The sequence below is a fragment of the Wyeomyia smithii genome, chromosome 2 (genome assembly GCF_029784165.1).
Source record: "Wyeomyia smithii strain HCP4-BCI-WySm-NY-G18 chromosome 2, ASM2978416v1, whole genome shotgun sequence".
In the NCBI taxonomy this organism is placed as follows: Eukaryota; Metazoa; Arthropoda; class Insecta; order Diptera; family Culicidae; genus Wyeomyia; species Wyeomyia smithii.
In genome coordinates, this window is record NC_073695.1 from 24839245 (window position 1) to 24853385 (window position 14141).

At 37.2% G+C, this 14141-nt stretch overlaps 1 protein-coding gene across 4 annotated transcripts in view; it reads right to left on the reverse strand.

Annotated features, from left to right (window-relative positions):
- The window catches only part of LOC129721018 (tyrosine 3-monooxygenase-like), an 85408-nt gene that overhangs the window by 11932 nt on the left and 59335 nt on the right, over positions 1 to 14141 (reverse strand). For 2 of the 4 annotated variants that reach the window (XM_055673047.1, XM_055673046.1), the window contains exons 2-6: positions 13605 to 13716; positions 13368 to 13418; positions 12903 to 12965; positions 4856 to 5342; positions 4463 to 4795 (exon numbers count right to left, since the gene is read on the reverse strand). In XM_055673047.1, the coding sequence (XP_055529022.1) occupies positions 4463 to 4795; positions 4856 to 5342; positions 12903 to 12965; positions 13368 to 13418; positions 13605 to 13716 (1046 nt within the window). The remainder of the gene's footprint in view (positions 1 to 4462; positions 4796 to 4855; positions 5343 to 12902; positions 12966 to 13367; positions 13419 to 13604; positions 13717 to 14141) is intronic. The other 2 variants (XM_055673049.1, XM_055673048.1) reach the window with 1 other exon arrangement.

The following is a 14141-nucleotide window of genomic DNA, read 5'->3' on the forward strand; positions in this document are numbered from 1 at the left end:
TCTCCATCAACATTTCACATAAAATAATTATGCTTGCGATTGTTTTGCTTAAAAAAAACAATCATAATTGTATTTATATCATTGCAGACTAACAAGCATAAATCTTTGAAAAAAATTCCAATAAACTCATCGTTCGGATGAGTAGTTTACGTGAATAACACTAGAACCACAAAAACTGTGTGATACAATGACAGTGCCCCACCCGGCCTTGTCGCGTGACAACTGTTATTTGATTGGCAAGTTGAAATGATGGTTTTTTTTTGTGGAGATGGATCAACTTTCAGTGTTACGTCTGTTAGTCTGTGATATGATATTGTTCATTTCATCGTCCAATTTTATTATTTAAAAGCAAAAGTAATGTTGATTTCACCTCTCGATGTAGTCATATAAACAAAACCTGAAAATCGGGTGTACACATTTGAATCAAAATACGTTAAAACACTAACGACATCTGTATTGTGGTGCCTCAGTTGCACTGCATAAATGTATCCTTATCGATATTTTATTGATATCAGTGTTTGGTCAGTAACACGAGCGCCACGTAGCGGGAGCGTAACCAGTCACGGTAAAATGACGGTTCCAAGTTTTTACACATTCTTTGAAAATAAGATGAACGTCTGTTCGCTGTGGCTTTGCCTTGAAAAAAATATTAACGGTAGATGGTACAATTAAGAGCGAGAAGATGAATATAGGAACGATTTCTACAAAAAAATATTTTTGGGGAAAGTATTGTTGTTAGCGTCGAACGTCAAGTCATAGTATTGGTATTTTAACGCAAAACTAAAAACAACCATGTGACTTCTGGGTTTGAACCTTAGAACTAGGAAAATGATGATAGATTCAATTTTTAGCCAAGGCTAATTGGCGATTTAACGCAAAATTAAAAACGACCGTGCGACTTCTGGATTTGAACATTAGAACTGGGAAAATGATGATCGATTCGATCGTTAGCCAAGGCTGATATACGCAGGAGACTGTTTTCATGCGATATTTGCGTGAAATGGATGTTCTAGACGTCAACAACAATGCAGCTAGTTAGAAAACTTTCAGCAGCATCTAGTAGACTGATTACTGTTAAGAAAATGCATATGAAATTGCAAATATATGAGATCCGGTTTCGTTTCTAATTTGAGGTTATGTATTTACAGGAGTTGGTGGGTACATAGCGAGTTGGAATTGCATTTTCTTAGTTTAAATCTACCGTTCGGTAAAAAAAATCTGAATATTGAAGGTTTCCCGCTACGTTAGTTAGTGATAACTCACGACAAATAGAATCTTGATAGGTAAAATGCTGCCTACAAATCATCATCGTCATTTATACTGCAGCGCCAGCTGTCAGTCGAATAGTCATTTTAATCGGTTGTAGCAAAGAGCCAGCACAAAATGTTATTGATTCCATCCGAGTCCTCAAAATCCTAAACTCATCGGAAGTCTATTACTAGTGACTTCACTTGGCGTATTGTATTTTACATTTGTATGAAAATTGTATAACGATTTGTATAAAATAACTGACTTTTTGCAACCTTGAACCACCCTACTGGACATATTCCGCAAAAGATAAATTTCAGCCTTTCTGCTGTTTTGGCAGCACGGCGCGCAAGAACTGTCAACTCTCGCTAAACATGTGAAAAGGACCCATGCGCCATATGTAAACAAGCCACAATTTCACGTTTTTCAATGAATACAAGCTTAATCTTTCCGTACAAATGAGATTGTTTGATTGAGAGTAATTTCTTTTATCAATAAATTTTGTTGGTTAGGGCAGATTTCGCTTGTATTAATAAAAGAACGAGAAAATTTGGCTTGTTTACATATGACACAAGGGCCCTTTTCACATGTTTGGCGAGAACTGAGTTCAAAAGGAAAAAGCAAACCACCGCTGCGACGGGAATATTCCACATAAATGAAACTCACTTGAATTAACCGTTATTTTGATCCACGAAAATAAATTTCGTGGTACGTCTGTCTTTAGTATGACGCAATGATGTTATATAGAAAAAACTAGAGTGCCTATATATAACTAGAGTGGCGGCGTATCATACAGAGTAACGCTGGTAACACTGAACATCCTTTCTCTTTTCCTCTCATGAGTTCAATAGGTTGATTGCTCAATTGGAATGACACTGACCCATATTTTTTTCCAAATCAGACAGTGTCGCCACTCTATATATATTTACAGGCACTCTAGGATAACATGTTTTTTAATATAAATAAATTGCGTTAAGTGAAAGTAAGTACCGTAAAACGGGGTATCATTGATCAGCGGGGTAACATTGATCAGTTTTACCCTTCTCACAACATCTTAGTCTTGTGTTATTCAAGGTCTGAACAATATTGTATTGGTTGAATTTTTTTATTGTTTTGATGACCAAACTTTAAAATTAATTCGATCATTATATTTCTTACTCTCAGTAAGTGCCAGAAAAAGCACTTTATACTAGTCGAATATTGAACATTTCGTATTCATTGACATGGTTTCCGAATTCGTTATTAAATTTTCTCAATCAACCAGAACAAATTTTAGTCAAATTTACTACATTCAATGTTGATTAGTTTAATTTGTTAAGAAAGTCCAGTTTTATGCTCTAGCCAAGACAATATCCTGCCCTACGCCAGGATGTTGTCTTGGCTAGAGCATAGAACGTAAGAGGCTAGAGCTGGCCTATTGATACTTCCGTTGTTGAAAAGGCCTTGCATATAAGATCAACATACGTTTTCTGAACACAAAAATTGTACGATTGTTGACTTACAAAATACTTCTAGCAACTATCGCGACCAACGTTTACGTTTTTCATCATCGAAAGGTAAAATTACATATGACATAAAAATGCCACGCAGTACATACCGCGGCTAAATGCAAGGACAGGACTATCCTCCGCAGTAAAAGCAGTCAAGGAGAACGGGAGGCGTCTCTAAACATGTTATCAGAGCATTATCTAACATTTTTAGTTCAAAAAGGTTTCAAAACTATTCAAAATTGAAACTGATCAAAGTTACCCCAAATAAGGAAAATTGGAACAACGACGAAAAATATTTTTTTTTAATGTTCAGGATTTCCGAAGGGCTTTGAAAACTAACTTCTCAAGTTCTAAGGATGCTGGTACTGGTTTTAAAAATATGAAACCTGTAATTCCAGTTGTAAAATATTTAAATACTCACGAAAAAGAGAAAAAAATGATCAATGTTACCCCGTTTTACGGTATTAGAAAGTTAGAAAAATGTACAAAAGGCATTTGAAAGCTGTTTTCTTGGTTAGTGAGCAAAATACTCAGAGAAATTTCGATTTTACTACCACTGAAAAAGCACCATTTCTTACCATTGAACATATTTTCAGGTCTGTCTGCGCTATATTATTGCAATGAGGTATATACAGGTGAGGAAAAAGACTACATTTGTTGTTCAATAACGCCAGAAGGCATTTCGATTCTTGAAAGCAGTTTTTATCTTCCATTTTAGTTCATTTAATTATCAAACCGATGTTCAAGATGGAATTTAACTCCGAAAAATTTCTTAGCAGGGTTGAAAATTAGTTGACAGCCAAAGCACAGACAAACGGACGTGTCTCTTCGAAGAAAAATCCTGGAAAATCTTCGTCTCTATTCGAAACGTTACACTCATGCGCCACCATGTGAGCTTATTGCCTACTAACTTATTCTCGTAAAACGGTTTTTGTCTTTGCTAATGGGTGTGCACGCTTGCTTAAATTAACACCAGCGGCATTACCGACGGTTTTTGTCTTTGATAATGAATGTAACAATCGAATGCTCGCCAAACAAACATTTAAACAAATATAAAACCGGACATTTTTGGATAACGTTATTTGCGCATGTTTTTCATCCTGTACTTTGAAACATTATTTAAGCAAAACAGTTCACTGATATTTTCTCTATTTTATTTGGAGTTGGGAATAAATATGTCACGTTTCATAAAGTATTAAATTTGAGGTATTTGGTTCTAGAAGTCTCAAGTAATTTAACATACAAACATTTCCCGTTTTGGCTCAATCTCAACCCCGTGGCTCAATCTCACCCCGGCAGACGGTACTACTGAAAATCGGATTGAGGATTAATCTCCCCATCAAAAACAAAAAAGGGAAAAAGACAGATTGATTTCATTACTGAATCGGGCCAAAACAGCCCACCACCTCCAGTAAGTTAAAATTCACCCGCACCGGCACGGGACACGACCTTGGTTGACGGGGTGTAGTGAGTGCTTTAACCAGTCTAACCGATGTTATGAATGGAAACACTCAGGCAATCATAACACGTTTCATACGCTGCTTTCTTCCGTCACATATCAACTTGGCTGGAAGAAGTGTGACACTTTTACAAGCCATCAGAAGAGGTTCTTACGAGGCGCTTAGCGCTCAAATGACGTAAATGCCCTTCCCCCTCTCCATGTTTTCTCTTTCGCTCTCGGGGATCGGGGACTGATAGAAAAAAAAACTTCAAGATGAACTTACGGTTCCGGTGTGTGGTATGGCGAGTTGATGTGGCGCACGTACTGCGTGCTCTGGAAGATGCGGAACGACAGCGACGCCAGGAAGTCCCGAGCGGTCAGCAGACCGGCGGCCGGGCGAAGCGTGAATCCGGTGCTCTTGCGCAGGAAATCGCTCATCTCCTGCAGCTGTGGGATGCGCTCCTGGACGAAGATCTTTTCGTCCTCGAGCTTCCTGAAGACGGCAATGTACTCGCTGCAGGCGTGCTTCTGCATTAGCTCCTTGACTCGGGTGAACACCGCCGACCAGGTCTTGTTCTCGGTTTCGGTGTACTCGATGTGTGGGATGGGGTCTCCGCTGTTGGATTTAAATAATTCGATTAGTTGAGTAGGACATGATTCAGTTCGAGCAACTTACTATTTGTAGCTGAATGCAATTTCGGCGATTTCCTTCCGGCGAGCGCGGTACACCTGATCAGCGAAACCGGGATGGTTCATGTCCAGATCCGGTTCGTATTTGGTCATCAGGTGGTTGCAGTTGTCCAGCTCGGAAGCGTGCTTCGGGAACCAGGGAGCTTTCACACTGACATTGTTCTCGGCCAGCAGCGAAACACTGCCAAACGAAGAAGTCTGTCGCAGCGAACGGATCAACTGTAGCAGATTAACGCGGGCCATGTCCACCTTGATGAGCACATCGAACATGACACCCTCGCTACGGGACTGACGCGACTCCAGATGGGCGACGGTACCATGGAACGTTTCGACCGCCTTAAGGATACGTCCCAGAGAGCCCATGCCGTCTCGCAAACGAACCACAACGGCGGCACGGACAACCTCCTTCTCGGCTTCGGGTGACTCCGATGCGGCATTTTGCAGTACCACTTCTTCCTCCGTCAGGCCAGCGTCTGGAAAGGGGGTAAAAATTGGCGAATTAAATTAAATGGATTATTAACACCAACGTGAAAATTCTCGTAATTCATCAGTTTCTAACAGGTTGGTTGGCCCACTGACCGACACATACACAGCAGAGACCAAGCGTGGGACGAAAATCACCCTCATCGCATAGAAAGGCTGACATAAAGAATGAGTTATGCGAGCGGAAGTCATTGTTACAGTTCTTAGCTTCCTCCATCCAACGAGACTAGACGGCAATGATGATGGGAAGGAGGAAAAAAAGGAGGGAAATATGATTGAAGCCGCGGGAGTAGAGTGCGAAGTCAACGTGGAAAATCGTGCCCTTATTCTTGTGTGTCAAGTGTGAACAGCTTTATAGATGAAGAAAAAAAAAAAAGTGTGAACAGCTTCAGTAATTCTACTGAGGTCGGATTCGCGCGGGTCTGCAGCACTCATCTCCACCGTCGGTGGATGTTGCTCCTGCTAGAAAGTAGGAAGTCCGAATCAATGGGAGGTGATTTTCACGGCCCATTAGTCATGCTACTGTGTGCGATTTCTACAATGGTTAGCTTTTAAGTCGATGCATTATGGGTCGGGTTCTAGCGGGGGCGAAAATGGGAGGGAGAGTCGTTTTGGAGTGGCTATTTTTAGATGGTGCGGTCTAACTTAGGCGAGGATTATTCTTAAGCGACGAGTATTAACTTAATCGTTTCAAACTGATGATGGGAAAGTTGCTTATAGTAAGAAAGAAATAACTAATAACATACACGAATGTACAAAAAAAATTGTAGTTTAAAATACGAAACGAAATTTTGATTATGGAATAAAAATTTGATTAAACTAATCGCAAAATAGTGTTTACAGAATAAATTTTTTGCTCTCTGTTGAATATGTAATATTTTACCAACTCGATTTCTATTATTTTTTATTTTAATTTTTCTCAAATTTGAAACTTTTAGACGTGTTATTTAGATATATTTCTAAGAACTGCAATGGAAACAGATTACAGCAGGGGCGAGTGAAAAATTTTATTCAATAATATAATTAAAACACTGCAATTTCAAGAGAAAAAGTTCTATCCAAATTTTTTTTCTCCGGTCATGCTCCAAATCACCAATAGACCATTTTACGAACTGACAGGTGTCACGGATCCTGCTGATATTGTACTGCTTTAACGTGCGTTATGTCAGCGGTTCCGAGCTTTCTGTCAAAATTTCATTCATGAATTGAGTTCAGAAACGTCTCGTAAAATGGTCTATGGAAAAATTTTAAACCCACTTTTCTGGCTTGTGCTATGAGGTAACACTTTCAGTCGTAGGGTTTCCTAAAAAAACGTTTTTTTTTTTCAAAGTATCAAATTTAAAAAAAAATAGTAACTTATGAGCCGCACAACCGATTCCAAATCTTTCGTTGTTAAAGTTAGGGTTAATCATAGGCCTTTCCAGTAAAAAAAATCAAACAATACTTTGAATGACAACAGCTATGCGAAAATTATGTAACAAATCATGGTTGGTGGTTTTTGAGGATTTGAGACCCAGGAGATCTTCGTGTTTGATTTTTTCTTGATTCCTCGAGAAGTTTTACATACAATATCTAAAAAAACTTCACAGAAGTATACGTTTTTACCGTGGACATATTTTTTTTAATAGTAATGTCAACCAAAACCACTCAACCAAACCACCACCACCACCAAACCACTCCATTAAAAAAAGCTACTGCACTGCAGAATCATGATACAAATCGTATGTTGCCGTTTTAGAAGGTTTAAGCGGTTGAAGTGGACTTTAAAGATAAAAAAAAATTCTTTCTCTAAAATCATGTAAAACTTGTTGGGGAAAGTAAGAAAATATCTAAAGATCAGGAACAGAATCAGTCCTAAATGGATCATATTTCTTCTTAAATATGTGTTAAAAACACAGGATGCGGAATAATTGATTTTTGTGGAATAAAATCGAAGCATAGTCCTTACCATTATATCACAGTAAAATGGTTGAAATTAAGTATGGATGTATGTTAATGTTTATTTATCATTGAGTTTCGAATGTTTGCTTGTTTACTATCCAACGAATTGTGGCCCAAAGACGAGAGCTATATTACAGAAGCCGAATTGACTCGACTTGTCCATATATTTCGAAAGAGACGAGTTGTTCGTCGAAGCTTCTGTCACACGATCCAGATTTTTTTTAACTCCTCTTCAATCAGCAGAAACAAGTAACTTTAAACGATTTAAGACAAGGAAATTAAACCAGTTACGTAAATTTACTATTCATTATCTCCCAGCTGGTCTCGAGGTACGATGCTGGCCTAACAAGCCAGTCGTCGTATGTTCGAGTCCTGGCTCGGGAGAGACTGTTAGCCCCGCAATTGTCCTGTACACCTAACAGTCGACTGCGAAGTCTGTGTATATTAAAAACAGAAGGTCGAATTCCGATACGGAATGTAGCACCAAGGCTTTGTTTTGCTTTACGTAATTTCACGCACAACAGTGATTAAAGACGCACTTTTTAAGTAAGCCTACACATTGGCAGTTCTTAGACTCGCTTCTAGCTCTGGAATTTTGCTGTTATGGAAAGTGCAATACCCAAAAGACCCTATCGTTTGATATTTTTGCATTGCAGTAGTTTTTTTTGATGGAGACGCATGGTGATTAAGTTGGACAGAAAATATTAGGAAAAAATTCTATCTCCAAAATTCTTATACCTCTTTAAAAATTTGACATTTTATGTAAAATTTTCTGAGGAATCCTAAGAAAGTCAAACAATAGGATCTTGTGAGTCTCAAACGCTCCGAAACGGCAGAAAACGGTTTGTTTCATAACTTTCGCGTAGTTTTACCTTTAAGGTTGAATGTCTCAAAATTTATAAATGATTCAAACTTATATTTCAAACTTATATTTTGGAGAAGTCGATTTTTTGGCAACCCTATGACAGAAAGTGCCACCCTAGGGGCCAAATAAAAAAATAATGGTATAAAATTTTTAGAAAAAGAACAACTATATCGATTTTGAGTAGCAACCAAAATTTTCGGATAAAACTTTTTTGCATTGATTTGCTGAAAGTTAAGTCACCAAAAAACGAAATAATATAAAATAAAATGAAAAAATACGTATGCTACGTAACTGTCACAAAGTTGATATAAAACAAAACTATTTCAAAACAAAAGTAATACTCAGAGAAGGCGAAATAGATGTGATGATGAAATATATATTTGACTTAGCAAGCTGAGTATTTTACGCGGTTGTACATATTTTTCAGACTTAAGAGTAATTTTCCAAAAGGTAGTATACATCATGTCATAGACTTTATTCAAAGCTTTGTGGTTCCGAAACCTTTGGTTTCCATTTTTTTTGCTACGATAAATTCCAAATAAACCCCAAACTTAAGTTTCTAAAAAAAAAGAAATTTTTTCTCCACATTTTTTTTGCAGGAACTAATATTTATAGCAAAATTTTAAACAATTTTTTTTAAAAGTGAAATCTTAGAAAAAATTCAAATATCAACAAAATTTTGAAATATTTATATTCTAATGATTTCAAAATATTCAGATAGTCATTTGAAATCAAAAACCTTTTAAATGCATTTATTGTCAAGTTATTTTGAATTTGGGCTTAGAAAAATATAATATAAATACTAAATGCGGTTTCAAAAAGTAGTTCAATTCTTCTTAGAAATTAATTTTTTATTGAAACATGACACTACCCCAAAGCTTCTAGTTAGTTTAGTTAGGAGAAATGTAAGACACAGTTAAGTTTTGTAGAATATAATATAATAACATAAACATTTTTAAGAATAACATTGAAACAAATGCTGACCAAAAGAACAAAATAGTTGCTCTAGAAAGATTATAGCTTTTTACCCATTCCAGTGAAATTTGGTACCTCTACGTCACTTACAAAGTATGTTACGTCAAAGTGTTGTATAGAAATTCCTCGTTGGATTTGTCGCTTCAACGTTATATTTACGAGAAAAATTATTTAAGTCTCTGAGAAATGTTGGTGGCTAGGGACATCAAAATTGACAGGAAGATTGAAAAAGCTATAATCATTCATTTTTTCCTAGTTTAAACTTTAGGACCACACATGTGTTGACCAGTGTAATTAACAATAAGGTGTTAGGAGTAGCTTTGAATCATAAAACTTGTCGCGACTAATATTCTAAATGCATCTGTTTTTAAGATACTTTAAAATCAAGTTGGAAAGGAATTTTTTAAATTTTTTATGAAAAAATAAAAAGATCGGATAAATAAACAAAACTCGTCGACAAAAACAAAAAAAACAATTTTGCCTTAGAGCTCAATCTGTAACCAAATGAAAGATTATAGCTTTTATAGAGTTCCCGTGAATTTTGGTGCCCTACTCCGCTTCGGATGTGCGTCAAAAGGCCGCAAAGCAGTTGCCAGCCGGTTTCGTCGTTTCGACACACTTCAGAGCAGTGTTGTTAGTCTCACTCATAAACAGCATTCAATACCTCAAGTGAGGTTCTCGTTGCTGCCGATACACACACTGGAGAATTCTCCATTCAGGCTATTTCTCGTCCTTTCTCACTGTCTCCCTTGCTCGCATTCGCTCCCGAGATCATATGCACACACGCGCGCCTACTCTTTTACTCGCTAGTAGCCCCCCTTCTCGCGAGCTCAACCAGCTGAGTACAATTGTTTCAAGATGCATTAAGATAGTTGCGGAGGGACAAAGAAATTATTTTCGTTTTCGAGCACGTTTTTTCAAGCACTCCAGGACTACAAGTCGAGCAATTTTAGTCGAGTACTCCTATTCGCAAGCAGCAACTCGCGTACTCTTTCACAGTCACTGAGTAGCAATACAAAAGAGTTTTTGCGTGTCGGTGCGCGCTTGCTGCTACCTAGTGGAATGCATAATGAAAAAAAAGAGTATCTCGAAAGCGTGTGTGCGAAAGACTTGAGAAGCGTAGCATATGTCTCGTTCTCAAGCAGAAAGGAGGAGAAAGGTTTTGCTTCTCGCTCGGCTTGCAACGCTGCTTCCGAGGCGGCTTGGGGTACTAAAATCAACAGGAACGGTTAAAAAGCTATATTCATTTATTTTTTCCCAGCGTTCACTAGCGTTCAATAGTGAAAATTTATTTCGCTTTTGTCGACCAGTTGTCAATACAGGTTCTACCCTAAAGCTTATACTAGAAAAAATAAAAGATAATAGCTTTTTTTTATAGTCTTCCTGTGCATGTTGGTGTTTTGGAAGTACGCCAAATCTTCGGAGACATCATTTTTTTTCTGTGTGGACTCATTACTGTGACCAGAGCTAAGATCCATTGTGTTATTGCCCAGGTGTTTTCTGTACTCCGCACTTCATATTATTGACAGTAACACTATTGAAGTTAGTGATACGCTTATCATTCATATCAGTGCCTGTGTGTAGTTACCTTTCCGTTTCAAGTTTACTGCTCTACTATACCGAGCCTCTGTCCATCTTAACAATATCGCCTAGTTACAATTCCCTGGAGAGAACATTCATATGTTACTCACACCAGTTTTATTATAATAGGGATTTATTTTTGTTAGGAGGAGAGTCAACAGGGGTACTGTAGAATCCAGATTGAAGGAAGGGTACGTGGTGGGGAGCCTGAGAATGAACCCATGTTAAAAGTCCTTTGACAATCAAATGGCCTGTTTCTACTTAGATTCGAACCCACGACCACCCGCTTACCAAAGCGGACTCTGTAACCTTGTGGCTACGGAGCTCCCTCGGAGACATCATAGAAATTTTATGAGCTATAAGAATTTTGATAAAAAAATACACTCGGTTGATAAGAAAACAACAAAATTTCAACAAAAAAAAAATCGAAAGAAAAATTATCTAAAAAGCATATTTAAAAATAATATTTATTAATTTAAAACTACAAATAATTAGCTAAACATTGGTGGTTGTCTGATCATGGAGAAATAAAAAACAAAAAAATTTGAATTCTTCAAAAAAAAAAATTAAGGACAGAACGGTTTGTTTGATTGGTTTGGTATCTTTGGTATGATTAAACATCGTTACATCGTCAGACAGAAAAAATATAGGAATCTGATTGTAAATCCAATAGCTCGAAAAACCCACTTTTCAAAAATCAATCTGAGCTAAGCAATGATAGGTAAAAGTGGGGGTATATAAAGTGCGAAATTACAATTTGTAAAGAAAAATTGGTTAATGTCATTTTACTGTATATATATATATTTTTTTTTTGAAAAACAAAATTATTATCTACAACTTCGCCGAAGACAACTACTGTCTACAACACAGGAATGGTTAAAACGTTACAATCTTTTCAGGGCTACTATTTTGAGCTTTCGGGGAACATTTTTTTCTTCGCTTTTATCGACAAGTGTAGTGATCAGTATCATTTTTTCATTTACCCTTTTCACAAACTAGTGTGACTCAAAACAAACAGCAAAAAATGACAGCTTAAGGCCATAAGAACATCTGTATACATTTTCCAGCCAAATCAAAGATAACAATTTTAACAATATGAAAATAGGGAAATTTTTAATGGAGTTGATCAATTGAGAAAATGCTTTTAAACTTAAACAAAAACGATTGAAAAATTAGCGAGCCATCCACCAGAACGCGGAGAGTTGTGATTTTGTGATGCTAACTATTGTACTATTGAAAAATGTAGAGCCTTGTTGAACCGGCAGAGCAGTAGCTGATTCAAACGCAGCAAGGCTGAGCAGGTGTCTTATCCGATCGCAGTCTTCCACAGCAGACGGACCAACTGTCACTTTAGCACTGCATAGCATTGCTGAACATGTCCGGACATGATAGTAATACTATTCGGACCAGTCGCGTCACGTTGCGGCCATTGCTGTGATTATGCCGGTAGCGTGTGTTGTTATTGTTTTGTCTTGTTTGCGAAAAATGTGAAGAATAACATAGGAACTGGAATCATTCCGTGTCATCGATGAATCTCTTCAAGGCTACCAATCAATTAATAAAGTAGAGACAGGATTATCACTGAAATTTACAGCTACACACCATTTAATTAATTAACTTCAATCAAGCATATACCCAAAAATATTCTGACATAACTACGTTAACCTTGTGATCGTGTCTTATAAACAACCACTTCAACTCTTTTTCCTAAATTTGTAAACATAAATTCAAAATAACTGCAAACTTTTTTGATTTGAAATGACAATCTGAATCTTTCAAAATCATGAGGACACAAAAGTATTGAAAAATGTTTATACTGATTCATTTCAATCAAACAAATACAAAACAAACAAAATTATTTTGATACAAAATTTAAATGAAAGTTCGAAAAAAAATCAAATTGAATTAAAATAATGATGTGAAATTATAATGAAAAACTTAGAAAGTGACTCAAAAGTTAATAAAGAGCAAAAATCACAAAAACGAGTTGATAAAATATTGCCAATTTATTGAATTGAAAATAAAACTGTTCACGAAATTGAAATTCCACATCTGACGCAATGACATCTTCCGTGTTATATTAAATTATATTGCGTAGGCTGTCGAATGAAACGATTTCATGTCAGCTTTTGATAGCACACAGTCCTGTTTAATATAAAAATATTTATAATATCAAGCTTAAACTCACCTTTCTCTTCATCTTGTGCATCACTGGATACAGTTTCTTCCGGTTTGCACGGAAGTTCGTCAACTGCTTAGCCGAATTATTACACAACATCAAACAGCAAAACGACATCGAGTAATCGAACCGAAAAAGAATCGAGGAACCGATAAATAAAGTAAAAATAACAAAACAAATAAATTAGCAAAGTTACAGTTAAAAGCAAGGTTTTATTTAGTCCATTCCAATTTGCAGCAAACCTAGCATCGATAGTCTTGTGTAGAATTGTTATCAGTATCATTCACTTAAGACGTAAAATGCTTTAATTCACCTCAACCAGGAAGTCTGCTCCTTAGTCGCGTCAAGGGGAAAAGATTTTAATCAGATCAAACGGGAGCCGTTTGCGAGTGCCGGTTTTGCGCACGCGCATGGAATGGACTATTGTGCATACGTGTGTGTGTGCTGTGCGGTGGGAAACAACTTTCAAATTACCTTGTGGATGCTGTTCTTGGGCCTGTGGAACGGAGTTTTCCAAACTAGAATCTGTTCGTCGGTCCGAGGTGTAGAACAGAAGCACGGGAACACAGTCAGTGTGTGTGATAAATTATAAGCAAATGAGCATCGAAACGAGGAACATAACGAAAAAAAAAAATGAAAGTAAAATCAGTGACAACAATTGCGGGTACGGAAAAAAAGCAAAAATTTGTAGCAATTTAAACTGGTACTTACCGTTGGCCTTTACGCGGGCCTCGTCAAGAACGGTCTGTTTGGTTTGCTTGACTACGATAGTTTCAAAACGGGCGTCGTCCACCAGAGAACGGCGACGGGATGGGTAGCCATTCTAAAATAAAAAGATAAAAACAAGAAAACGTTAATGTTGCTTTCGAATCCGACTTTTGTGCAAAGAGACATCAAGTGGTCAGGCGACGAACCCCGCTTGAAGACTAAATTTAACTCTGAACGCGTAAACAACATCGAGTACACTGCACTGACGCATCTCCGAAATGGTCATTTCCAGTGTAGTCGCGTTCCATTGCCCTATCGGTGCGCACACTCACCATGCAGTTGCGAATAAATAAATAAACTTCAGCATTGTAGGCAACATATATAGTGTAGAATCAGAATTGTGCAATCAGATCGGATTGGTCAGACGATTGCACTCTGAACACTGAATGGCAGTCAGTTCCCTTGAAGCGTGATCCTTATTTGATCGAACTAATGAACCGCGATCCAGACTAGACTAGACTACGAGTGGTTAACTGCATT